This window comes from Poecile atricapillus, chromosome 16 (assembly GCF_030490865.1).
Source record: "Poecile atricapillus isolate bPoeAtr1 chromosome 16, bPoeAtr1.hap1, whole genome shotgun sequence".
Classification (NCBI taxonomy): Eukaryota; Metazoa; Chordata; class Aves; order Passeriformes; family Paridae; genus Poecile; species Poecile atricapillus.
In genome coordinates, this window is record NC_081264.1 from 7,751,195 (window position 1) to 7,779,180 (window position 27,986).

The following is a 27,986-nucleotide window of genomic DNA, read 5'->3' on the forward strand; positions in this document are numbered from 1 at the left end:
AGGCTTGAAGCTGGATTTCCCAGTCACAGCTTGAGCTATGAGGGATTAATAGAGCTGAAGTCAGTCAGAGGAAAGGCAAGAAACACTGCTCGGGTGCAGGGCATCCTTCCACCTCAGGAAAAGGGACACAGGCAGGGCCTCTTTTGGGAATACTTCAGGAATTAGAAGTAGACACAAATAGTTTTACGACATGATTCCAGAAGAGTTTTTAAACCCCCTGCTTCCTCCTGTAACACAGGACTTCTGAAACACTGACACTCTTCCTCTTAGCTCAGTCACTGCAGCTCGGGAAAGAGATAATAGACTGTGCTCTTGGACATGTCTCAGCACCAAGTGAAGGGTGTTCTTTGGAATACCTTGTTCTAACACACACCTCAAGATTTTCCCTTTCCCCACTGGATACTAACCTGGGAGAGTTTCTCCTGAAAGCACCTTTCTCTTAAACACCAGCCTGTGCTGAAGCTGGGGGTCAAAGCACGCTCATCCAGCAAATTAGAAAGCTGCAAACAGCATCCCACCCCCAACAGAAACACCAAAATCATTATCTTTTACGGAACAGCCAGCCCTCAGGCTGCAAAGAGAAAGGGTTGAGGGACCCATAACCCTGCACAGCTCCCACTGCAAATTTACTGGCCTCCTGTCTCGTTTTAACAGAGTGAGGTTGGGGGAGAGAAATACCACACATAAATTCGCACAATCAGTCATACAAGGGGGAGAAAAAAAAAAATCCACAGTCGTCTCCAAGATTTACGAGCCCCCCTGAGCTACAGCACAGAAAAAACAAAGACACACACACATGCACACAAGGAGTGAAGGGAAACGTGATCCCACTTGCAGCTTTATTCCTTTATCATGTTCCCTGACAGCAACCTGGGCCTGGGCCGTACAAAGAGGAAGCACACAGAAGGTGTGGCTGTGAATAGCAGAGTAACAGCCCCAGACTAGTAATGTCCATGTTATAAAAGCTTGGGACTGTTCCTTCTGGGTGATCTTGAAGCACCAGAGAAATCATCCAGTGCCCCTCTGACCTCAGTTAAACTTGAATAAACTGAGTCCTGACATCACAGTCAATGGAGCCACTGCAAACTCACCTGGCATAAGCTGGGACCGAACTATGTCTCATCACTGCTTACATCCCTGGGATGTGCCCATTTGGACAAGTGCTGTCTGCACTGCCCACTCACAGTTCTTACACAAGTTTTAGAAAAGCTATGATTTAACAAGGAAGAGATCTGTGAATCCAGATCCTCAAGTGTGTCCTCCTATTTTGGACAACATGGCACATACAGAATTTAGATCCTGTTAAATTCTCAGTTTGGGCATTAAAAAATGAATGCACTAAACAACACCATTTCTTACAAAAAAACCCCTTGATTGTGGAATCTTTTCTCTCACAGAGACAGTAAATGTACATCAGTAATGATACACTTAAAACAATCTAAATCAAGTGAACATGACAAGAGCTTATCATCAATGATCAATCACACTGCTTGTTGCTACATTCCACCCAGCTCCTTACAATATTATATCATCCACACAGGCTGTGCCGTGACAGGAACATTCCCCTGTTACACGTGTGTACAGCACCTAACGCACACCTCCAGACCCAGTCCTGGGCTCTGACCACTGAGGAATGTTGGCTCTGTGCAGCTGCTGGTAGAAGTTAAGAGAGGACCTCTTTTTGTTAATTAATAAATTCAATTATGATTTCCATGGCATGGTAATTGTCCCTGAAATCTGCTAACTAACTAACTCCCTTTTGCATCCCCCTGTTGCTGCTTCCTAACTAGGTTCAAAACCATAGATTTAAAAATTCTAAACATCAATAAAGTTCAAAGTAAACTCAGAATCAAATCTCATTAGCCTATTTTAACTGCTTCTTCTTATAAGTTTAGCTTTAACAACCTCCAGCCAAGGGGTGGCTGGCTACAGTTCACCAAAGCAATATAAGCAGAAGTATGGTGCAAAGAAGCAACCCAAAAGCACTGTTTAGTTTTCTCACCACTGGCCCTGACTCCAGCACAGAACCAGTGGCTGGTTTACATCTATTTCCTCATTAGTTGACATAAACAGTTTAATCTGCAACCTGCCCACCAGACAGACAGAAAAGCCAGTGATTCCTTCCCTTTTCAGTCACATCATATGACCATGGCCAAAAAATATGTTTGAACAGCTCTCACACCTCAGGCCATTTTGAAGGATTATTTAGGCATGTTCCAGTTCAGACGCTTTTTCTGAAGTCTACCTGTGATTTTTACTTCAGTGGTTCTGCTACAGACTGAGATAAGTCATAGAGTCTGCAGACACTGACTCTCAGTCCTTAGGAACACCTGCAGAAGGGGAATGGCAGGTGCAGGTGAGAGAAGCACCTGGACCCACAGACCTGGGCCCCATGTGCCAAGTGAGCCACCAGCTGACAGTCACTCAGTGCCAAGTTATTTAAAATAACATGACTTGGGAGCATGAGCTGTCTTTGTAAAAGTCACTGAGGAATTTTGAACTCTAAGACCCAATGCCTTTCCTAAAAGCCTTGGCTCCTAAAAGCCCTAGAAGGGCAGATGGGTGCAGACTGGCACCAGGAGCATCAAGTAACAGCCAACCGGATTGCATCTAGAAATGAGTTTCAGCAGAACTGGAATTGGTCCTTAATGGCCAATGCTAAAGCCACAAATTAAAATGATCCTTTTCTTATACTGCTAAATACATAAATGTTAAATTTATGTTCTATTTTTATGATAAAAAAGCTGTAGTACATGAGGTGTTTGGGATTCATTGCTGCATGGCTGAGGGACAGGAAACTGTGTCAGGCAGGGGCAGGAGCAGAGATGTGCAGGTCAGCTTCCTTTGAGAAATGGATCTGAGTATGAGCACATAGGAGCTGTGCACCAGCCCGTGGGATGGTTTTGCTTGGTCTGTAACAGATACTGCCTCAAACGGGATTTCTTCAATGGGACATAGCAGGCTGGAAGAGGACTAACACAGTGCCTCAGTGGCTGTGGGATGATGTATTTGTGCCTCGCCATCACACCTGTTAAGAGCTCAAATGCACTTTGGAAAAAAAGTCCAAACCTCACTTCAACTAGATTTCATGCAATCCAAATCCTCCACTCTCCCACCTCCCAGAGCCTTTGTGCTGCACTTTCAGTGCAATTACATGCTAAATATCTGTCTGTCAATATGCTGGATCCCCTCAATTTGTATGACATGCTTTAACGCAGGCCTGGCCAAGCCTAATGGAATGACAGCTATGCCCTCCAACCATAGACCGAGTGCTTCTGGGAGAGCTTGCCCGGCTCCACGAGGAGCAGGGGAGGGGGAAGACAGAGGAAAACCAAATGCCACCAATTAGCTGCCACACTTGGACCCCTGGTTCAAAGAGAAGAGATTGACACCCTCTCTCTTGTTAGCTCTGGATGAAAAACCAGCAGGGAAATGCCATGCTGGGTGTGTTGCCTGGCCCCAGAGCGACACACAGCCTCTGTCATGGGTGGTTTGCCAGCAGGTGTAAACATGGGGAGCTTGTAATGAACTTTACTGGGCAATGCTGGTTTACAGCAGCTGAGGGTTAGATCCCTCTGTCTTTGCACTGATCCCATATCATGGGTGTTTTAGTCATGCACACCAGGAAAGAGTCAAACTGGAAAAAAACCAATTCTTTTTGAAAGAAATCCTTAAACTCCCAGGCTAATCTTCCATAATATCGATGAATCTCTCCAAGCTTGTTTTTGTCTTCATGTCCAAAACAGCTGGGAAGGTCCTTAGAAATGACCAAATCCATCACCCTCTGGTAGGAAACGAGAAAAAAGGGCCAGGGAGAACCGCTTAACAACCAGAGAGAATTCTATTTGTTCAAAACCTGCTACAAGGGGTGGGGGAAGATAAAATGTATCCCAACTGCACATTATCAGTAGGGGAATGAAAACCGACTAGCAGGACACGGCACTAAAAATAATGATTTTTCAGCCAGCAGCCAGACAGGCGTCTAATCCCATCTGAATAGAGACATCACTGGAATAGCACCCGTCAGGGTGACTGCTGATGCTGATTCCAGCTGGACAGGTCTCCTACAGCCCAACAAACATATCTCAATCCTGTGTTTCTGTTAAACCCTTTCTTTTATTCTTTAAAACTGCTTTCTTCCCTCAAACCCTATTGTCTCTATCGTAACCTAAGAGGGTTTTTTAAAAGCTCTGAAAAAAGTTAAATGAATTCCATATATTATTAACCCTGGCATTTTAAGGGACCATCCTGGCATTTGCTTGTAAATGTGTTTGTAGCTGGGCTGTGGGACTGTTCCTTTATGTGATGTTTGACAACTCTGTGGTGCAACATCTCTTTTTTATAGACAAAAACTGTTGACATTTTCCTTTTCCATATCAGAAGTGTTTAATAAATACCTCCACATAACAAATACCAATTCCTTTGCCTGGAATAACAGCTCTGGACAGAGATTCAGCTATTCTGAATTTCCCACTCAGTAGGGAAAGATTTTTTTGTTTTAAATCAGTGCAAGAATTTCCTAGCTTATATTTATGGAAGAGAAAACAAAAAATCAAATGAATACAAGCCAATTCTTCCCCTCTGATAGGAGCTGGCAACTTGAGCTCCCAGCCTTCCTCCTAGTTCTTCTTGCAGGAGCCATTAAACCTCCCTGAACCAAAGGCTCTAGAAGGGCTACATCCTGGATAAATCATGGATACAATACTTCAGCTGTGGGATTCCTGCTCTGCAATGTCTCTGCAAGCAAGACAAACACTGAGTTGGTGGTGCTAGAGCCCTCTAGCTGAGGGCAGCAATGAGCAATGTGCAGCTGGACTCACTCTGGGCACATTCCTCTGTGATGCCAGGCCTGGCCAGCCTGCAAGGGGAGCTCCTCATTTCAAGACTCTCTTCATCCTGGTCGAATGTCCTGGCAAGTAGCTGATGTGTTTTATTGCACATTTCAGCAATGACTGCAACACGAATGTGCAAATCAGCATCCCAAACAAACTATGGCAGGGCACCAGCTCAGTCCTCCTGCTCTCATAATCATTTCTATAGCCTTGAAATAGAGAGGCCTTGCTGGCTAATCAGCACAGGGCATCAAGGATACTCTGCTTTCTGATTTAGTGGTCTTTTTCTTGCCTTTTGTTAGTGTTTAACTATGTCTATAAAGAAATATAAGCAAAACCCCTCTACTCTGCTTTATGACAAGAACCACAGAAGAGCATCCCAAGAAAACAGCAGCACACGAGACGTACCATTGCTGTGCCTTCTGTGTCTTCTTAATTTACCCTCTAAAGCTGATTGTCAGATTCTGTTTATAAGTCATTATTCCTCCTCTCTGTGGACCTTTCTGCCTTGTTAATTCTGAAACTACAAACTACCTGAAAGAACAAAGGTTATGGGGGAAGGTTTAATTCTCATGTTCAATGTATTTTGACACTTGAGCAATCTTTCACCTATCTCCATGGGTAAGCAATAAAGACAATCCAGACTAAAATGCCCCAAAATTAAAGCACTCAAAAAAATCAAACTTGGACATGGTTCAAAAGTGCCCAGTAGTCTGCTTTTTATTGAGGACTGGAATGAAATTCTATTTCCAGGTTTTCCCTGGAGCATTCCATAGCTGGACCCATGGCACCAGTACTACATTTTAAGCACATTTACTGAAATATAGAAAACACCTTTGCTCTTTATGAGTACAAACATACTCTAGACTAAATGACTCAGAATGAATACCTGAAGTAATGTCAGCAGAACCAGATGTTTAGCATTTGTAAATGCTAAACATTAAGTCTAAAGTTAAGTTAAGTTTTAAGTTAAACATTAAGTTAGTACAAAACAGCTCAGTCTGTACTTTCCAAATGCTCAGAAGCAAAATATCCCAAAATATTTCCAAACATGTCAAAATCAGAAGTTCTTCACATGCTTTGTGGAGAGATTTTTAATTTAAAGTCAGCCGTATGTTTTTTTCCTAGGCCTGAATAATGATGCAAATCTGATGAGAATTAAGACAGTAAAGGAGCCTATGAAATCCTTTGGCTACACAGCAACAGAGAGGGGGTCTCCAGAGAAGGAAATTTCATCCGTCTGCTTTGCTGACAGGAGAAGGCTCAGCATGATAAAAGAGATCCTGCCACTCACTCTGAGAAACCCCAGCAAAACTCTGCACTGATACATCTCCTCTGACACCTGCTCCAGCTGAGCCTTTGCAGCTTGACAGGGCTGGAGGGCTGAGGGCTAAAGAGGAGGTGGGCCAGGTCCTGAGAACAAGCGTAACATTTCATGTGTCTGATCTGGCTCTTGGCTTTTGCAAAGGCTGAAAATGAAAAAAGGCAAATATTTGGGCGCCCATTCTGTCATGTTGCCAAGGCTATGCAACCTATTCTCTGATGTTTATCTCCTACTTGAAGTTCATTTTGCAGTACAGTACTGCTAGACACTTTTCTATTTTGCCTTTGTAACATTTTCTCTTACAAATCAATCCTTTCAGATCCCTATTCCTTACTCTCCTTGAACTTGTATCTGTGCAGGAGAGCACTGCATTGTTTATCCCTCTCTAGTCCTCTGGGGACTTCACTGAAATCCTCACCTTGAGAACATGAAAACATTAACTGCCCCTGGCTCTGCACAGCCAAAAGCCTTAGAGGCTGCAAGAGACCTGAGGCAACGTTCCAGATGTGTAACACATCTTTCTCAATTTACATGAAACATATTCACTTGCAAATACTGACAACACACAAACTCCTGATAATCTACATGCCACACATCACAGAACACATACACTTGCCATAGCATGACAACATCAGCTAACACAGCTTTTAAAGAGTCTTAGAGAAGAGCTTTCTCTCACAAGGCTGGTTTTGTACCTGTGTCTCCAGAGCTTTCCTCTGAACATTATTTGAGGCTATGATTTTCTCAGTTATTGACTGGGAGGAGAACAATGTAATGGTCTGAACATCACAGAATTTCTCAATTCCATGTACTGATACCGCTTTTTTTTCTGGAGTGAAAGAGTGTTTAGTCTGTTTAGCCTTTTTAATTCATGAAAACATAAATAAACAGGCACTGGCTTTGTTGTTCTTTCCTCTCCTTATAAATACATCATCCTGATATGTGTTACCTGATGCAAAACCCAGCTAATTTGCTCTTTCCTTTACAGATAGGATGAAGCATCTTTTCCCAGTGATGAATAACTCAGTCAGACCACATTACCTGCCGGCAGGTTTCAGGTGCCAACCAGCTGCACATCTCCAGCCCCCCCTTCCCCTGCTGCTCTGGTTTGCCTTTCTGTGAACTGCTCCCAGGGACTCCACAGAAACCAGAGAGGGGGAAGCTGAATTTCACTGTTTCCACTCTTAGCATAAGCCTTGCACAGCAGTGGTTCCTTAGAGCCTCTCTTCCTGCAGGAGGAGTCTGTGTTTGGCCTTTAGAATGGAATATGGGCACAGCTTTATTCCCCAGAAGCGGTGTGAAATTTCCTCATGTTATAATTCAATTCTCACAAAGTGGTGCTATCACAGCAACAAAGTATGCTGCTGTCCTTTCATTCCCTGTCAATCTATCTGTGTTTACAGTCCTTTCTGGAACCACCAAACTTGAGTTTCCTCTGGTAAAAAATCAGCAGGAACAAAAACCAGGAAGGATTACACAGCAACAAACTAGTTTAAAGACCCACTCTGATGGCATTTCTTAAAATCTGTGCCAGATGGAAGACTTTCAACTAAGAGAAAAACTTGGAAAAGTCCCATGTCTTCTGGCTGAACTATGAGCAACTAAGTTCCATTGCACCAACACAAAAGGCAGTAAGAGGCAGTTCATAAATTACACTCTGCTGCTGCCATTATGAGTTACCAATTTGTAATTTTGTAGAGATTACATCAAAGCCATGGGCAACATCAACCTTTCCTGAGCTCTCAAACTCTCACTGAGTGAAGACAGGACAGTCTCACTTGTAGTGGCACAGGTAAAGCTATAGTGCATGTCCAGTCTTAAGGAAGCAAAGTCCAGAGCAACACCGGCCACACTCTGAAACCCTGAGCTCCCCTGTGCACAGAGCAGTGTGAGGCTTATGAGCTCACACATCATAAGACACATCAATTCACATGATTGCAAAGTGGATTTTCACCTATTTTGCAAAGTGAATCAAAAAAGTAAAAGTTTCTAACATTTCAGTTAAGTTTGATCCAATCCAAATTCTTTTTTGAGTAATTGGTGACTTGCCAAGTGAGGAAATGTGGAACAGCTCCAAAAACACAGAGCAGTTCACTGGAATTCAGACGGAGTTTGGAGAAACTGCAAAACCCAAAGGCGTATGAGACACAGCCCATCCATTCCTCCCTCTTTAGGTGGCATGGAGCATTCCCATACTGAACTCTCAGGAAGGAAAGGAGAGAAGGGAGAGAGCTGGTGTCAGGTGAGGATTTCAGGGTCTGGCTCATCAAATTCCAGGAGAATGACCACCCTCGTAACCCAAAACAGCTGCTGTGTTTATAGTAAACATAAATGATAACTGGGTGGCCTTTGAAGCTACCATGTCCAGTCCTGGTAATTATGGACAAGTGGATAGAGCAGTGATGATCCAGAGCATTTGTTTAACATTCAGACATAATCTAAGGCCATTATCAAATTTCTGCCCCTTCAGCAAAAAGGGGGAACGGGGTCAATCGTCTGATACCACAGGCAGAAAAGCAAGGGAGTTTCTTCCCAGAGTAACTCACACTGGATAAAATTCCTGAGTACCACCTGGTGCAGCGGAGGCCTTCACTCAGACAGAGGCAGGTGATGATGGAAGGCCCCTTGGGCACACCAGCCAAATGGATTCAACACCAGGGCCTCCCACAGAGTTGTCCCAGCCTCTGTCCCTTGGGTCCAGGAGACAGGGTAGTTCAAACACCAAATGCATGTCTTGGAATGTCACTTCTTGAGTGAGGGGAGGGGGCAGTGGCAGCATTACTAATTGCAAGGAGGTATTGCTTGTGTGCACTGGGAAGCATAACCCCCACCAGTGCCACCCCCATCCTGACCCACGGTTTGTGAAGGATGCTCTCCTTTCCCAAACACTCCAGCTTTATGGCAGAGGGAAATACCTAGTTTGCAAAGGGTTATTCCAAACACCAGAGCTGATGAAAAGGTAACTACACAAGGCCTTTATGGTGGGAAATTGAAATGACCCATAGTGAGAATTATCAAACAAAATCTAACCAAGTATGACAGTGAGAAAGGTTGGAGGGATGGGGAATTAATTTTACCTTTTTGAAGCTGGAGACCTAGTGCTAGGATCCATGCAGCATGTTTATTCCCTAAATAAAATCATGTGATTATTGTGCATCTAAAAATTCTCCAGAAGCTGGCAGGAGCTGCAAATACCCAAACTGTCAAAACCACACTTTACTGAGATCAAAAGCACCATCCACAGATACCTGGGCATCCCAAAGGCCTTTTTTATTGTGACTTCACAAGATTACCTTTCTTTCCCTCCCCGGAGGGATAAGCCCACAGATTGGGAAGTGGACGGAGATATCAAAAGGTGGCTTGGAGGACTTGGAGTAACGCCCCTGCAGAGCTGCCCTGCACAAACACAACTTGTTGCTGAGCAGTCTGGGTGTGGATCATCATCTATCTCCTCACTGCAGGAGTCCCTGGCACAGACTCATATTGCCAGCAGCACCTCTTGCTCCATCTGAGGGGATGTGGCTCCAGTAGGCCAGAGGGGCTGGAGGGATGGGGTAGCTGTTCCCTTAGGAGCCGCTCCCTAAGGTCAGGGCTGGGGCACAGTGCCAGAGAAGCACTGGGAATGCTCAGAGCTCTCTGCTCAGAGGATAAACAGAGGGCTGAAATCTCTGGGGTTGTTAATCTGTCACCTTTCCCCAGCACTGAATTAATTTTTTTAATGTGTTTTTAAAAGGAAAATAAATAAAAAGAAAAAATAGAAGATGATAAATGGGGTCCCTTTCTCTTCCTTTCATTACTGGGCAATACCACCCAGATATCTGTCAGGGACAAAATATTAGAAGGTTTCCCTGCTTTGCCATCCCCAAGAATCAGCTGGATTCACAGACGCTCTAATAGTCTATGTATCCCAGATCTCCTCTCCAGAAGCTGCAATGAAATGGCCCTGCTTTTTCCAATTCATGAAACCCTGGACTGCATCAAAGTGCTGCTCAAGTACAAACCAAATTTAACACCATGCTAAGCTAGTCCAAAAAGATCCTGAGTTTCCATTGTGCTGCCTGGATTTTCCTACTAAGAAGCTGGAAGAACACACATCACATAACCTGAATCTATGCAAAGCTTGCAGCTGTTAAAACAGCAAACAGTTTCCCAGAGCGTGTCTGTCTTTGCTGCAGAAGGGAGTGTGTGAGGCTGCTGGCCACACTGGGCAGCGAATTGGCCAGGGACCCGTGGGACCCGGCCCAACTCTGACCTGCTGTGTGACCTTGACCCTGTTACTCCACTTCTTTGTGCCTCTGCTCCCTTTGCAGTACTTTATCTGGCCTCCCTGTTTACCCTGTCAGCTCTCTCTGCTGGGTTTGTCTGCTGCAGCCTCGTACAGATGACACAGGCAGGGGCTGATACCATAATATTAACACTTGCTAGCCAGGTTCTGCACAGCTCCTCACCATGGAGCAAGGGACTTCTTTCCACAGCAGTGAAACATGGTAAGAGCTAGTACAGACTCTGCCATCACCCATAAACACAGACCAAATGACACACAAATCCTGACAATTGTTGTCATCTATCTCTAAGAATCACTCCACCTCAGGGGAGGCCTTCTCCTGGAACCCAGCACCTCTGCAACCAAGTGCTGTTGGCCTTTTAGGTAAGAGGGGTTTGAGGAAGCATATTGCCACCAGGAAAACTTACAGAGTTTCATCCCATTAATCTTTCTTGAAAACCTAACTGAAGCCCTTGGCAGCATGTAATAGAAGAGGACTATGCTCCAGAGACTGCCGGAGTGCACATGGTCCTGGTGACACCAGTGGTCTTTGGAAGACAGGTCATCTCAGCTGAATTGTCTGCTCTCTTCCTAACGCCATTGCCATTAACAAGGTTGGAGCAAAAGATAAACACCTCTTCAGCAAAGAGCACCTCCATGTGTGCACCATCTCTACAACTGTCAGAGCCAAATGTTTACTTGAGGCTCAAGCCAATTACTGCTGAAGACAAGCCAACAAGAGCTGATTCAGTGGGAGACATGCAAATGCATGTTGGGGTTCCCATGAGGGTGTGAAAGCTGCAGACCATGTGCTGCTCCTCTGAACACACCTGTAATTGCTTCTAGCCCAATATTTACCTTCCTGAAGAGAGCAGTGACCAACCACCCAACAGCACCTGGCTACTGTACAAAGCCCCAATGGAGCTGCTTCCTCTGTTTTGTGTGAAGAAGGAAGCAGGGGCAGCTAATAATTTATTCTGTGTAGCTGTACCACACAGGTAATCAAACAACTGTGGAAAGTTGGGAAGGGAGGTGTTGTGGCAGCAGTGGCGGGAGGAAGGACCATGTGTTCACCTAACTGATAAGCTTTGCCCAGCCACAGCTCAGCCTGTCTTGAAGGTGGGGTGATGGGCATGTGGATTTGTTCTTAGCAGTTCACCTGCTGCTGGCTTTCAGCACTTTTTATTCCGTTGTTTTGTTTACCTTGCAGGTCTATTGTCATCACCTCCGCGCTGCCAGGGCGGGCCTCAGGTGCGAGCGGTCCACAAGCACTCGAGGTGCAGCCACCACAGGATCAACAACCACACCGGGAGGGGCTCCCTGGTCCCTCTGCTTGTGAAAATTGCTTCCTTTGCTGATGGTGATAACATCAGGCAAACAAACGCTGTGTGGACTATTGAGCTTGTCTTTCTCTCCGGGACTTGAATTGCGTGGAGCATTCAAAGCAGTATAAATAGACCTAATGTCCAGTAATGAAGCTGGAGCAGACACGAGCAGGTCTGAGTACCACTTGATGACAGGTCCTGTTGTGGGATTATTGGATGAATGGAGGTGCTAAGCATGCTTATTGTTTTCAAGTAAGATTCAAAAAAGACTGCTTCCCATCTTTTGAGCTCCCATCTTCAGATGTAAAAATCCTGCCCAAAAAAGCCCAATATATTTGCATGGGATTTTTGGCTCACTGTCCCAATTACACACAACACAGGCTCCATGCACACATACATATATATATAACATAACATATATATGTTCCTACATACAATTTTGTAAATTTTCTGCCAATTGGCTGTGGGTGGGTGTGCAATTGGGAAGAACCAGTGGATGTGCCAGATTGTTACAAAAGTGCCCAAGAGGGTAAAAAAACCCTTCAATTCAAGGGTCTGTCTCTAACTCACTTATGTGTTCTTAAGAAGGCTTCCACTAAAATACAGAGCACCATCTTTCAGTATTAATGAATCACCTGCTTCCTGAATTTACTCCCAGGGTACTGGCAGAGCACAGCCACAGCCCCATTATTTATTCTGCTAGACAAAATAAACCAAATTTTGCATATAAAATCCACAAAGAGTACATTTTCTTGGTTGTTTTAGGAGGCCTTCTCTGTACCTCCTCCAGTATCAATCTACGTCTTCTGATTATAGGTCAACCAATACTGAACACAGCATTCAAGATGGAATTTCACAGATCTCCTAGATTACACTGACACAGCCACAATGCACCACCAAGCCCAGGCATTCAGCACTGCAGTCATAACCAGTATCTTTAATGGTACCCCTATCACCATTTGAGCTCTTCTGCCCCCTGTCCCAGGCACTTTCCCTATTTTGCTCACAAGGGTGGCTGGTTCTCAGGCCTCCTGCTCAGAATCCTGCAGCAGCCTAGTCCACAGCTGCGTGGCCACTCAGGGATAGTGGTGTGCAGCTGCTGAGCCTCAGAGCCAGCCTCCAAGAGTCCTGACATGGATTTTAGTGGGATTTACTGCACTGAAATGCAGAAAATCTTGTTGCCTTTAGGATTAGCCCCTTCATTTGCACATACACTAGTGCATGCTGTCTGGGTCCACTTCCTTGCACATGGTGCTCAGTCCTTTAGTTACCACCAAAAGAACTTCTGCTCACAGGACACACAATTTTAATTCCTCCTATCAGCAGCTGGGCAGCTTCCAAATGTTACTGGAGGAAGGACCATCAGGAATTTTATCACAGTCAACCTAATTTAGGTTAATTTATACTGATTATGAATGATCCTAGGTAATCAAGCACAGATTAGTGTTACTTCAGTACAGGAGTTTTACAGCATTCTTGGAACTAAAATGTAGTTATTCCATTAGAAATGTTCAAAGTTTCCATTGCAAATGGTAAATAATGAGGATGGAGCCAGGTGGGCTGAGGAAATGCTGCCTGGGCAGGAGTAGTGCAGCACTCAGCCTCCATGGCCCCCAGAGCCTGCTCAGGGAGCACAGCTGCACTGCAGGGTAGCATCCCACAAGAATAACAGATAAACACTCTCACTTCACAAGCCACTGGGCACTATATTTCTTCTGATGAGAACCATCCATTATTCTTCCATCCTCCTCTCTGTGTCACATTAATGAGAGGTTTTACAAAGCAAGTCAGGGGACAGCTTTATTTACTTCCAGCCGCACTGCACAGCACCCAGGTCCATCGGTATTGGTTACACATGACCTCGGGTCTTCCATTATGGGCTAATGTCTGCAGCCCTCTGACCTCCGGAAGTGCTTGAGGAAGAGCTGCAGTAAATCAGAGCAGCACTTAGTCGTGGAGGAAGAAAGTCCCTCCTTAGCAATCTGCCAGCAGGAGAGGAAGAACTCTGGCTGGGCTGCTGAAGGATGATGTGCTGTCAGCTGCTTGGAACACTCCACAGACAGAAGCAGCCCTTGCACTGCACGTGTCCACCAAGGACTGTACGAGCGAAGGCAGAGCAGGGTGAGCCTGGCTGTGCTCCTCTCTCAGCCTGGGCTGGCAGGGGGGTCCCAGCCACTCACTTCACGGGACAGGTCCTGTGAAGGCATGGACAGACACTTCTACTGCTTTCCCTTGAAGGATGCCTGGTCTCACGCACTGAGCCCACAGCAAAGCGAGGGCCAACCCAGCCCTAACCCTAACCCTGCACTAAGGTCTGTAATCAATCCTTACCACTCAGCTTCTTACCAGAGGGCATGAGCAGTCTGTGCAGTCTCAGCAAATTCGTCATCATAGAGTTAACCCGAGGATGCTATTAAACACCCTGTGTGGCAGAGCATGAGAAATTACAGGTGGAAGCAATAATTTAACCACAAAACAGCACACTTGCAAATCATCATCAGTACAAGCAGTTCTTCCCGTGAGGGTGGAAACAAGCAAATTTGCCACATCCTCTGTGCCGACAGGTGGAGCCCCAGAAGGAAACAGAGGAGGGAGAGCATTAGGGAACAAAGCTCCTACTTCTGCTGGTCCTGCAATCAGCATGGGATTTCAAAACTACTAACAAGTAGCTCTCAGGGAGGCCCAAAGAACATTGGGATGGGCCCTGAAGGGAAGAGGATGAAGATCTGCCAATGAAATGCATAACTTATCCCTTACAATCCAGGCAAGAGGATTTTGGAGAAAAAATCAAGGTGGAAATATAATTTTCCTTCCCCATTTATTTCCTCTGCAGTTCTAGTCTTCATCTCTTTCTCAAAAGTGCATGTCTCAGTCAGGTCACAGGAGCTCCCTATCCCAAAGACAATCAATCTTATACCTCATACAGATTTTTTAATTTATTTATTTTTATTTTTTTAATCCTGCTGTTCTAGAAACAAATGAAAAAGCAGCTGATCAACTTGATCAGGTCTGGAGAAGGCTTGAAGATCCAACATCTTATCCCCATCCTTCACTCCTAGAGCAAAAATACTACCCAACATAAAAAGAAGGGGAAGAAAAGGGAACAGAAAGATTTTTAATGTAATCAAATGTGTCATGTGCCTAAAAAGTATTCTGCTATGTCATACACATGCATACACAGATCGCTTTGTATGTGTTTTTCCTTCTTGCCTGCCTCCAGAACAAACACTGCAATTTTACTCTCCCATAACTGTTTATTGGCTATTTCTACACATTCCAGTACAACAGCATCACAGATTTACTATAAGAAGGACTTATTCCCTCAGCTGATGTAGCTCAGTGCCAGACCAGCATTATCCTCTTTGTACGAGAACTGGTTCTTTGGGGAAAGGCGGGGTGTAACACCCAGCAGAAGGAGAGGCTCCGCCCTTCAGGATGTAGGAAATACTGCCAGAAAGAATACTTTATTTCTGGCAGAGCTTAAGATCCATACAAGATTCTCCAAGGGTGGGGAATCACCTCCTAATGAGAACTCATTAGGTCACCAGAGGGGTTTTTTATGGTTTATGTACTTTGGGATTTTTGTATTCTATTGCAAAAGGAAGTTTTCAGTGGGGAAGTTTTTGTTCAGCCACAGTTAGAGACAGGCCCAGACCAAAACCTCCTAATTACAGAATCCCAGATCTTGGAAATGCCCACACATGTATTCACACTTCACAGTTCAGACCCAATTTTCCACTACATAAGGACCAGTAATCGGGGTTTTAAACACAGAGACTGCAGAAGGAACAGCATGTTTCCATACAAACAGCACAGAAAAGATTTTTTAAAAGAATCAGCAGCACCCATTGGGATCCTGGGAGCCTGGTTTCCTGAAGACAGCAAATGTGACACCTCTTTTCTCCTCACCTGTGTACCTATTTGCTTGCTGTTTGCTTGGTGTTTCAGTAGTACAAAGCCACAAGATCCTGTCCTGTCAATTCTGTCACATTTCATGTGACAACTGTCCCTCTTCCATATGACGATAATGACTTTGAAATTCACTCGGCATTTCAGCTCCCTTCCTGCTTCTCTCAACAGCTACACAAATGATGTCAACACATGCAGAACAATAGCAAATCATGAGCTGATAAGCACAAAGTGCACAGGAGCCTATTTCCACAGGGTGATCCCCAAAAAGACTTGCATGCATTTAAAAATGTACAGAATCACTATTTCTCATGGAAATAAGGGAGCCAGAATTTATTGCTCTGTTCATGTTGAAGGTCCCAGGTGTTGCTAAGCACTGATGCAGATGGATCTTGCAAAACAGAAAGTGAAGCTAGGTAGACCCGAGTCTTCTCAAAGAGAAGAATGAACTGTCCCATGTGTGTGTCTCAGTCGTCACAGTCACCAGGGCTGTCACCTTCTGCTACACCTGAAGGAAGGAGCAGGACCACAGCCCAGTGCCCCACACCAAATACACATTATGTGACATTTACACTACAAGCCAGAGTTTCTCAAAGGCAAACACTACCAAATTAATGTGTAATGATAGCTTATTACAGTCCTATACTTTCCCTACAGATCTATCCTAGGATAAAACACAACGTATTTCTTCAGAGGTTTCTTGTTTTGTAGTTACTTCATCTTTTACAGTGCAAAAGTTGATTCAAATATTTCTCTCTCTCAAAAAAAAAACCCACCCAGAAAAAACCTAACAAAAAACCCCACCAAACCCACACAAAAAAAATCCCCAAACAAACAATTTTTTTTTAAAAAAACACACCAAAACAATAACAAAATAAGGTACAAACAGAAACCCAATGTTATTTTTTGTGGTGCAGATATTTAATGCCACTTTCTTATTATGGCAGCTTAAAATCCTGTGACTGCTGCCTAAGACATTGAAATAAAATAAAAATTGTGACAAGTCTATAGCCAAAAAAGTATCACCAAGGCAATAAGCTCCTGACACACTATCTTTGGCAGTGGAGATATCCTTGCCTTTCACTGCTTCATCTATTCCCAGAGTGCTTTATAGAGCGTTGTTTTAAAATCAGGATCATTCAATGATCAGATTTATAGCACAAGTGGAAAAACCAAGCCAAGAGTCCCTTCGGTCCTGCTCTATAAGCACTACTTAAAGCATGCTCCCCCTTTATTTTTTAACTTTTCATTTTTTTAACAAGCAGTTTTCTGTCATAAACACACCAATCTATCAGCCATTAATATCAAATGGTGGACAGTTAACATGGACACTTCAAATACCAGGGCCACATCAGCTCGTCCTTTTACAAGTCTCTAAAATAGGAATAGATGCAACTCAAATGTGCAAGGAAGTTTTTATATAAATATGAATAATCTGAATTTGAGAGCTTTGAAAATTTGTTAGTGCCAGTGAAATCCTGCTACTATGAAGACAAACAGACTTTGCTCCCTTCTGTACTAAATCATTTTGAAACCTGTTTGCTGACTGTTTTTGTAGTTACTGTAAAGTGAGAGAACTTCCAAAGTCACACTGCCCCAAGTATTTTTTACCACAGAGAATCTTACTGCAATTAGTCTGGTTTGTAATGGAAAACAGATGAAAAGAGAAATTAAATCAAAACCTTGACTCATATCTAAGGTGTTTTCATGCCATGCATTGCAAGATGTTTTCCCAAAACCAACAACATTAAAGTAAAATCTCAGATATTTCTACCAGACCCAACAAATGCAGATTAAGCTGAAATTTAAATGAAAAGTGAAAAGATTTTTCCTTCTCCTCACCTGCCAAGTCTTCAAAGTTCAGGGCTCTGTGTTTCTCTTTCAACACTTAGCAGCAGAAACACCTAGAGTTGAGTGGAGAGATTTCCTCCTCACACTGGCATTATTCATTATTTCTGAAGTGTCGACAAATGTCTTCAACACTACACAACGCACACAAACAGAGAGTCCCTGCTCCAACGAATTTACAGTCTGAGGCTGTTATCTTTGTTCTGTTTTGGTATATCACCACCAATTTCAGCAGGATACCAAATGAGTCCAATCCACCTTCCACCAGCAGTTTTCCGCTGCTTTTAATAGAAGTTCGAACAGCCCCAGACTAAGTTATGGAATTAGCTATTGCAGGAGAGAGCAGAGCTCTTGGCATGTCTGAAAACAGCAAGAAAACCTGATTTTAAACAGTTTTGTTTGAAATTAAGTGTATATTTGAATGTTTTCACACATAATACATTTTGAGAACTTAAAGAGCTCCCTTTTCACTGTGTCTTTCAGCCTCAACAGTGCTACAGATCAAGCAGCAGCAAGCAATTTATGAATCAAGGCAGGCTGGCAGCTACAGTAACAGCTCCAGCTGGTGGAAGTTGGTGAAAGTTTTGGTTTATTTTGTGCTAAGCTTTCTGCCAGGACATTTCACACACTGCAAGCGTGTATTTTCTCTGACATTTCTGAGAGCCTCCAAGTGTTTCTACAAATAGCCCCACAAATTTATTTCAAATTCAAATTGTGGCAATTTCTTCCTGTCCAAATCTCTGCACTGAGTTGTTATCCATGCCTGTTCCCCAGCTGTGGAAGGGAATGCAGTCACACAGCACTAACTGTGCACTAACACACACAAAAGGCACATACACATATTTACACCCCAAAGGCTGTACAAGGATAACACCAATTGCAGATGTTGCCCTTCCAGCTTGTGCTCTATCTGGGACATGTATCCTTGTCAACATTCCTTTGTAAACCAGACTGGATTTTAAACGTTGTCATAATTAATTATTGCAGTTCAAGCAGCATTTCAAACCAGAAGTGAAACACATTCCAGCTAAAGGCAGAAGGGGCATCCCTGGGAAAAGACTGGGAAAAAAAGCATCTTAAACCCACACCCACCACATGTCCTCGTTACTACTGATTCACACCATGTCAAAGCTCAGCACCAGCACAGCCCAATGCCAAATGCCACAGCTCACAACAGCCTGACCCCAACCACTCCATAAACCACACTGAGTTCAGACAAAGACAATGTGAAATGACTGAGAAAATTTTCACAGTTCACAGAGCATCGTCAAAGTCACATGCCAGCAGAGTCCCTACCCAAAGCCCTCTCCAGCCTACCTGGTGCCATCTTCTGGTGGAGAGGGATCCAAAAGGGCTTTCTTGCTTCCAGCATTTCGCTGACCTGTTCTCCCTTCCAAACAGGACATGGCTGGTAACTGCTGTGAACACCCAGGCAAGATGCCGGGTGTTCCTCTCCTTCTGTCCTCCAGCTTACTAGTGCTTCTTGCAGTTATCCCTGCTTACAACCAGTATTTTCCTGATTTGCTCAGAGATGTCCTCCTCCCTCCAAGATGAGAAGTCCAAGGGGTTTCCATCCTTTTCCTCAATTGCTTTTCTCAGTCACTCAGCCACTGTAGAAAACAAAAATCAAGATCATGAGACTTGTGTGCAATGGAACAGACAACTTGTTTGCCATAAGATGTGAAAGCACACCACAAAAGTTTGCTCTGACAATTCTTGTGGTCAGCTCAAACAAATTGCTCTCTGATCCTTTTTAATGGCATTTTTATTCTTCTATTTCACAGGTATTTCCAAAAGCTTCAAAACAAACGTAGGCATAAATAACTTCCATCAGAAAGTATTCAGTCTACTTACCTAGAAACACTGCCTGGGGATTTAATAAGGTAATTCCTTGTCTATAGTGCATCAAAATACTTCACTTCCCAAACAAAGCTTTTTAGTACTTATTAAAGTTTTTGTTTTTACTTAACTTCCTTCTTTTGAAAAGCTTTCTCAGTTTCTCTCTCTGATGTAGCATCACTCCATTGATTACACATCTCATGAAGAGTTGACAGGAGCAGACACACTGCTCAGCTGTGTTGAGTGTATAATTCAAGATCATCTCTTTCCATCCTAAACTGATCTGTTTATTGGGATACACTCTGGGATACAAGCCTAGTATCAGATTGGTTATTTGGATAAGAAGGGGTTTTTTTGCCACATCTGTCAGATGGAAACAGAGTGTTCCAAGATGCATTAGGTTTAGGTTATTGTTAAAATGGGATCCACTGTGAAGGTCAAATGCAAGCTTAGTTTCTGAATGGCTATAAAATTTTGGATACCCAGGTTGAAAGGGTAAGTCCAAGTTCTATATAGAAGCTGCCTTCAGCTTGAAGGAAATAAGAACTCCCAGGGAATGAAAGACTAGCTGATTTCCTTTATAAACCCTGAAAAGTCTTTGGAGAGAAGAAACTTGGTCTACACTTTCAACATCTAGAAATAACCTCCACTTGCTCCCTGTCTCCTACCTTCCACTTGCCCATTTCCCATAAAGGTCATTTCCAAACACAATTGATTTGAAAACTCAGATTATTCTGTTAAAAGTGCTGACTGTGTACTTGGCACCCTGAACCAGATTGGGACAATCCCCTCAGGTCCTTTTTCCAGCTAATTTATAGCAATTTTTGTTGAGACAAGGAGTTACGGTCTGTAAAAGGCTTGCTGTCAGCCTCTCATAAAAGCCCAGCACCCTGTCAGAGAAGGGACAGAGCCTGGGAAGAAAGTTTCAGCAGTGATCAGCTGGTTTCCAGATGGGTGGCCTTCTACACGCTGTCCACCCCATGGGTCCAATAAACCAGCCCTGATTTTGCACTTTAAAAAAACAAAGATACAAACCCTCCTGTACTCTCCAATAGGGTTTTATAAACACGCTCCCAGTCTCTGTGTCTAATTTATTAGGAAGAAATTAATTCTGCTGTCTCTCTCTTTGCATGCATCTGTCCAGCCCCTTTTACTCCAGTTTCCCACTTTTACATGGGGTAGAGAGACTTGCATCATGATTTACACCCTTCTGGGTTGTTTTTCCATCAGAAATAAAGAAGGGGCTAAACAAGTCAGAAAGTTGATGGATTGGCCTCCGAGGTATAAAACCACCCACATGAGGCAATGTTTGTTCTCAGTCTGGCATAAATTCTCCTCTTGTTCTGTCCTCTCCACTTTAGCAAACCAGAAGAGCACATGATTCAAGAAGTACAAGGCTGATCAGCAGTGCCAGTAGTGAGAAAATGGCCCAGTGCTGAGCAGAAGAGCATCCTTCCCCTGGACCAGCACTGCCACTGCACCAGCTGCTGCTCGAGGGCCTGGGTCTGCCTCAGCACACAAACCACACTGCCTGCTCCTACAGATGCTCAGTGCTCTTCTAAGTACAGAAATCTGTACCAGCCTCTAGACAGCTATTGATTCAGCTAATATGTCTGTCTGTTTACATTAATTGTTGCATGCATAATTTTCCCTGTATTTAGCTCAAATTCCCCTTTTACTTTTAGCTCATTAGTCTTACTAGCATCACTGCTTTCAGCAGTGCAAAAAACTTCTCACTTGGCATTACCCTGAAGAGAGCCAGAAATGGCTGTTATCACTCTTTTGCCTGGTAGGTGTCTCAGAGCCAATATTCAGACTCTGGACTTTCCTCATAAAGCTGCAACTTCAAAGCCAATTTTGTTCTTCTCTAAAGTCAGTCCAGAAACATTAGTACTTCTAAATAGGAACCATTAGGACTGTTCTCTCAACTGTCCTATCAAGATGATGACCCTGATTATAACGTGCTCAGAGACTTCCAAAAAGTGCAAAATAGAAAACATAATTGTAGGGGAGATTGATTGTCTTCACAAAGAGTGAGTAAATGTCATATTTAATCAAGACGTCGAACTAAATTTTTAGGCATCATAAATGTCTGCTCACTAAAACACATAATTATGGATGATCCTGGAATTTGAGTATGGAGGCTTTGTACTGAGGAAATTAGTAGAAACTATGCTAAGGAACAGACTTAATTGTAAATACATGATAATGATAGCACTGATCCCTTTGAGCTCTCTGAAGGATTCATACATTGTGTGTATGGGTAAGAATGAGCCAGCTGATACTGTGTAAATATATTCTTTTTTTAAAAAAAACCAACCTTTTATGAAGGTCCCTTACAAAAGTTTCATAATAGTGTGAGAAGGAGACAATTGATAGCGCCCGTAATTTCTCTGATATATAAGAAATTCTCTGATATAGAAGAAAAATCCAGATTTGCTTGCTGTGACTTGCAACCCCCTGAAGGCTATGATCAGCTTCCCATGGACTTGTCTATGGCCAGGATTTCACTCTCATTATGACTAACCTTAAAGAAAAACATGTCCTACAAACTATTACAGCATTTTTCATCAACACAAATCTCACCAACCTCAGCAGCACAGACAATCTCTTTTAAAACAATGAATTTTCAGTGGGAGCCTACAGAAACCTCATGGTGTAGGGTGAGTGTTATTATTACTTTTTTGGAGGTATAAAGTTCCCTCATTAGGTGCACTGAAAACCAGAGCTGTTTCGCAAAGAAAGAATACTTCACATCCACTATTACAAAGCTTTCACTGCTGAGGTTCAGGACAGCCACAAAAAGTTAATACCAATCTTTCCTGTGGAGCTCTGCCCATCTGCAGCATTTGGCACAGATTTTAAAGTACAGTAGACTTGACTTTTCCAGGGAGCAGCCATCATTCCTGTGCTCCCTCTAGAGTGACTACTGGAAGCCAAAAGCATTTAAGCAAAGCTAGATAAAATCAGCAGCACCCAATGTGGGTTCTTTCTGGTTTCCTGCAAGTAAACAGACATGTTTACAAGGGGCTGTACATTCACATCAATCATAAGGTGACTTTGTTTACAGTAGAGGAATTTCCTGCAGGCTTTTGCTGTCCTGGTTTCTTTCTCTTTGTATTTACTTTTGTTCAAATGCAATTTAAAAAAGCCATAGGTACTCCAGCTCAATTCAAAACGTGACACACTGAAATCTGAAGCAGGCTATAACTCATGCCCAGATTTAGTTGTTCTTTTTCTTGTTTGTTTGTTTAAGCTAACACACACCTCTGCATTAAAAAGCCACTTTTCTCTACCCATCCAATTCATCTACACCTGGAAAAAGGCAGCTTTAATTTATCACCCCATAAAGAACTGCTTTTCTCATCAAACCTACAGAACAGTAGAAGCCCACCTTATATAGGGATCAGGCTTATAATTCAGACTTCTAAGACACAGATTCCTCAGAGGAATTAAAGTAAAAATGTTAGTGAATGCAACTGAAAGACTGGTATTAATAACACCTGAGCAGCTGGGATTAAGGACTTCTGATGCCATGAATCAGAGTGAACTATTTCCACCACCATTTCACTGAACAAAAATTTACTTCAGTGGGGATTTAATTTGAAGAAATGCTATAGAATTTGGCTGCAAAGTTCAGAACTTGGACAGGGAACCATGTTGGTGGTTGTGAGATACACATATGCTTTGATAAAAAGTCATGAACCAAAAGTTTGCTCTGCTTAAGCTACTGGATACAGATAGGAAAAGACTGCAGCAGTCAGGCAGACATCACACCTACTATGATGGCACAGATCCTACAGTTCCTCTATCAGCCCCCTGAAGTGATGTGCTCACTCCAGCCTTCTCTGCTTGAGCTATTTGCTCTCCATTCTGCTGCACAGCTCAATCACACTTTAGGTCACTCAGAATTATTATCCCAGAGTGTAAGTGCACACTAAGAGGTGAAACACAGGAAGGGTCAGGAAAAGACACTCCTTTAACACACAGATTTTAGGAGGCAAGGTGCATCTAACCCCCAAAGGCTGCAAAAGAGAGATGCACAAGGATATAAAGAGCAGAGCCAGAGATTTGCTAAGAAGGAAGTAGATTGGTGTTTGTGAGTGGCAGAAGAGGGACGTAGCTCCTCTGTTTGCTACTGTGAGGCTCAGTTGCACAAGTGGGAGCAGGGCCCACATGAATATATGAATTTCTTTTCAGTAGTTTCCAATGCACAAGCCATTATTCAGTATAAAAATCAGCCTAGTACAGGCTCTCTTTGTAAGCATCTGTTAGCAAGAATGTCAGCTAATCAATACATTTTTATTGCCAGATACCTACAGGGCTGGAATAGACATTATTTCTGACATTATTTTCAGTGTTCTTCTTACACCTCATTTTTCTGGAAGCTGTTTTCCTTCACCTTGTGTGGCATCATTATTCATCTTCACCGATGCTTATCTACCTCTATAAATTTGCAAAAGGCCATCCAGGGAGCTGAGTCCCTCCGGACAGGCTACCAAGCTCATGCAGCGAACTGTCTCCTCCTCAGCATTTCATGCTGTCAGACTGTCACCTGCACTTGGCTTGGGCTTTGGCTCTTCATGGTGCTTGGGACCCTTGTAGTTGACTTGCAGTGTCCCCACAGAGCACTTTCCCTGCTGTAGGTGATAAGAGGGAACAGCCAGGACTTGGCAATACACAACAAAAAAATCTTCCCTAACCTGTAATCCAATTTACAAGCAGCTCCTCGTACCACATTTGTGTGTCACAGGTGAATAGAGCCATGAGCTATATCTGTTAGCAGCTCCTGCTGCAACCACAGACTTCTGCAGAACTATTTGGCACCCTGGAGAATATGTTAGCAAGCCTGGAACTGCCTCCTGGAAACTTCCCAGCCCTCTGTTTGCTTCTCCAGACAGACACCTCTTCTCCCATTCCAGGTACCTGCATTTTCTCTCCCATACACTGGCAGAGCCCTGGGCTCCTCAGTGCTTTGTGCTTTTGAGGAATTCTGGCTGTACACACACAGGGCAGAGATAAACTGGCACATGGTGCTTTTCTGTTCCACAAGGGCTGTGTCCCAGGAGGATGAGCAGCATGGAGATCAGGACACTCTGAACCAACTGGGGAGCCCTGTAATTGCTTCCTGCTGACCTCTTGGCAAGTCACTCATCTCTCAGGGTCCTGTCCTGCACCTCAGCTATTGAACTGTCTGAAACAGCACCTTAAAGGCTCAAGCTCCAAGCTATGAATCTGCTCTGATTTTCATATTTCCTTTGATATGGCCAAGGCACAGTCTTTGTGAAACTGTGTCCCAGCATGGATGGAGGGGTTCTCCTTCAGCAAGGAAAAACATGCAGTGTTGTGATACCACACAGAAGACAGGAGACAACACCAAAATTTTTCAAAGATGCTCATTGCCATCATAGAAGCTACAGAGAGCAAGATCTGTCTCTTGTCACGTGCTGGTAAAACCAAGCACCCACCATGCTGTGACACTTTGCACTAATGCACCTCACTCCATAAATAATAGTTATTGGTGTATGGGCCATAGTCAGCAGAATAAGTAAGCATATAGGCTATACCACCCCCAAGTTAGTGTCTGAAGGGAGTAAAATTAAGGTAAAATTTATCTACTCTCATTTCAAATCAAGTGAATAAGGCAATATCATTTAAAGGATTTAAAGGAAGGGCGACACAGAGAACTGTGCCATGCACACTTTGGGAAACACATCAATATCAACTGTATCTTGGAATAATATATTTAAGAGAATTATTTTAATTCTGCATACTGTCTTGCCTCAGGACCAGTTTCTATTTGTCCCAAGACATGTTGAAACAATAAAGAACATTTTCTCACCAAGCCCCTGAAAAAAATTTTCTCTTAAGGGTTTAAAAATTTGGCAAAAAGCCTTCTGCAAGAAAAATGGAAATACTCTTTATTGCAAAATCATCACACTCCCTCAAAATGTACATACAGACACTGGCAACTTAAAAAAAACCTCGCATTTAAAACAAGATCCTTTTCTAGTAAATACAAGAGACCACTCTGCCTTTAATTTTAGAAAGGGACAACATCAAGCAAAACTTCTCAGCTTAGTACACAAACAGATGATTTCTGTAAATACTTACACTGATGAAGCATGTGCTGTACTTGACAGGCAGGTTGTGATATGTTTGTTTAGCTGCAGGACAATGAGATTCTGGAGCTTCTACGTGCTAATACAATCCAAAGGATCATCAAGTATTTTGAAGGTTTAGAAATAACCAGGACATCACAATGAACACCCAAGTGTTTGGCATTTGCTTTACATTAACTGACTTAATAAGTCATCTGAATAATGATGAGTTTCATACATGCACATAAAACTCAGGTGAACAGATCAAAATGAAGAGCTACTTTGCATCATGTCTGGCTGCAGCTTTAAATTCTTCAAAGGAAACTGGCTGAAATATAAGAAAATAGGCTTATTTCTCCTGTGAACTTCTTTAGAGCAGTATCTGCCACACAGAAGATACTGAGGGAGAAGAAACACATCCCTTTTTCATGTTTACAGCACAGTGGGCAGCAGTAGACACCTAAGTACTCAGTATTTCTCTTCCCTGTAAGAAAAGGGTTTCTACATCTTTTTAAGAAAAGCAGAGGAATCCTCAGCATTCCAATCTCCTTGTTATTGTTCACGGTGAATATTTGTGTAACAAATCCTGCATACCTGAAATTTCCTTACCCAGTCTGTATGCATGCTCACACCTGACAGCAGTTCTACTGTATTTGCAGCAATAGAGATTGCTTGGCAAATATCAGAGCTACAGCAGCAAACTCATTCTGTTATAAATAAATAAATTCTAATGTAAAAATTAGTCAAATATTCTTCCTTTCCCCATACTTGTAACAAGCTTCACAAAGCTCCCAACCCTCCCCATCTAGTAAAACCATTTGTCTAATGCACTGAGGGGTGTGGCATAACCATTTGCACTGTTCTTCAGCATCAATCCAGAAAAGTGTTTCAACATATGATTAAGGTCCTCTGAGTACAACACCAAAGCTAAGCAAATGCCCAAGGGCACTGCTGACCTGGCTGTACCAGTGAATAGAATGAGCATCTTGCTGGTTCACCCTGGTCTCAGGGCATGGGCAGCAAACAAAAAGCAGAACTAGGGCAAAGCAGTGCTGATGAGCATTAGAGCTAGGGAGGAAACACTTAAAAATTCAAATCACAGGATGAAATACAAGTAGCAAGAGACATCACAGCTAACAGGAAATGCTTTAAAGCCTCCTCATTGTCAAGACAATTGGATCAGATGATCCACTATGGTCCCTTCCAACCCAAATAGTTTTGTGATTCTGAGAGAGTGAGAAAAGAAAGTGCTGGTGGCCTGCTCACCTTCTCTCAGGTCTGTGATCCCTGAGCTAAGAAGGAAAACCAGAGTGGAGCAGGGAACAACCAGTTCAGGGTGCTTCCAACCTTCACGTCCAGCTATCCTGCTGCCACACAGACAAGCTGATGTGGCACAAAGGCACAGTGGAGCACCATTCGGAGGCAGTGCTGGACTCCTGGGGGCAGAAGATGATCACTCGTGCTGTGCTGCCAACCACTCCTGGGATCCCCTCCAGAGCTCTGCTTATCCTGTGGGACTAAGAAACTGATGTCTCTGGGCACCCCACACAATTCTCTCTGTGTTCTGGGGTGGTATGCCCACCTGCAAATACACTCCTCCAGGTGGCAAACAGAACAGGAAAGTGGATCTCTACTAGAAAGCAAAAAACCTCCTGATAATAAGCTGTGACTGAAGTGAAATTCTCTTTATGCAAAGCCATGTGATATCCAAAACCAACCCAACTGTCCTTCATTTTGATCTTTACCAGGAATTATTAGCACCCCTCCAGGAGAAAATCCGACTCCTGTATTCTGTTTCCAGCTGGCTTCAATTCACTCATGTTCTAAATGTCCCACTGGATTCTTCTAACATTTTATAAGGTGTCAGCTTAAATTCCTGTAATCCGTGGCCCCAGCTATGGCTATTAGCATACAGTATGAAAAACAATATTTGGGAACAGGAGAGCCAAACTGTGAAAATGAAGTCTCTAAATATGGCTGCAACTTCAGAAAGGAGTTTGCAAATGTCCAGAGATTGGTCTGCTCTCATGTAAACCAGGTCACTTAGACACCAAATCTCCTGATCTGATCACATGCGTTGGAGCGTGAAAGAAGCAGGGAGAAGGGAATATGTGGAGCTACAAAAAGCCTCCATTTGCAACACTGTCACTGTACATTTATCTTGAATATGTCTCCAACAGGAAAAAATCAAAAGAAATAATCTCCTGTGACTGCTTGGCTCAGGACATAATAAAAAGTGGCAATATTTCTCTCTATTAATACAGACTATTAGGGTTTTTTGTCCCAAGAAAATGGAGGATTCCCTGCTATATAAATGCTTGTTTCTAATAGCAATTGGTCAGCTAAAAGATGGGGGGCTGGTTGAAGAATTATTTGGTGAAATCTGATGCCTTCTTTTCTGCTGGGTGCAGCTGAGGGCCAGCTGGCAGGTACCTTAACTTGCCCCTACCTAAGCATCTCGATAAAAATGTGCTCTTAAACAGCTCTAGTCCCTCTGGAGAGGGATTTTCTACAAGAGCATGCAATGATAGGACAAGAGGAAAT

The 27,986-nt window shown here is 43.3% G+C and overlaps 1 protein-coding gene across 1 annotated transcript in view; it reads right to left on the reverse strand.

The window, feature by feature from the left end:
• Nucleotides 1–27,986, reverse strand: part of TBX1 (T-box transcription factor 1) — a 151,810-nt gene that overhangs the window by 99,728 nt on the left and 24,096 nt on the right. The window contains exon 3 of the mRNA XM_058851855.1: nt 18,820–19,112. Within this exon, the coding sequence (XP_058707838.1) occupies nt 18,820–18,874 (55 nt within the window). The 5' untranslated portion in view covers nt 18,875–19,112. The remainder of the gene's footprint in view (nt 1–18,819; nt 19,113–27,986) is intronic.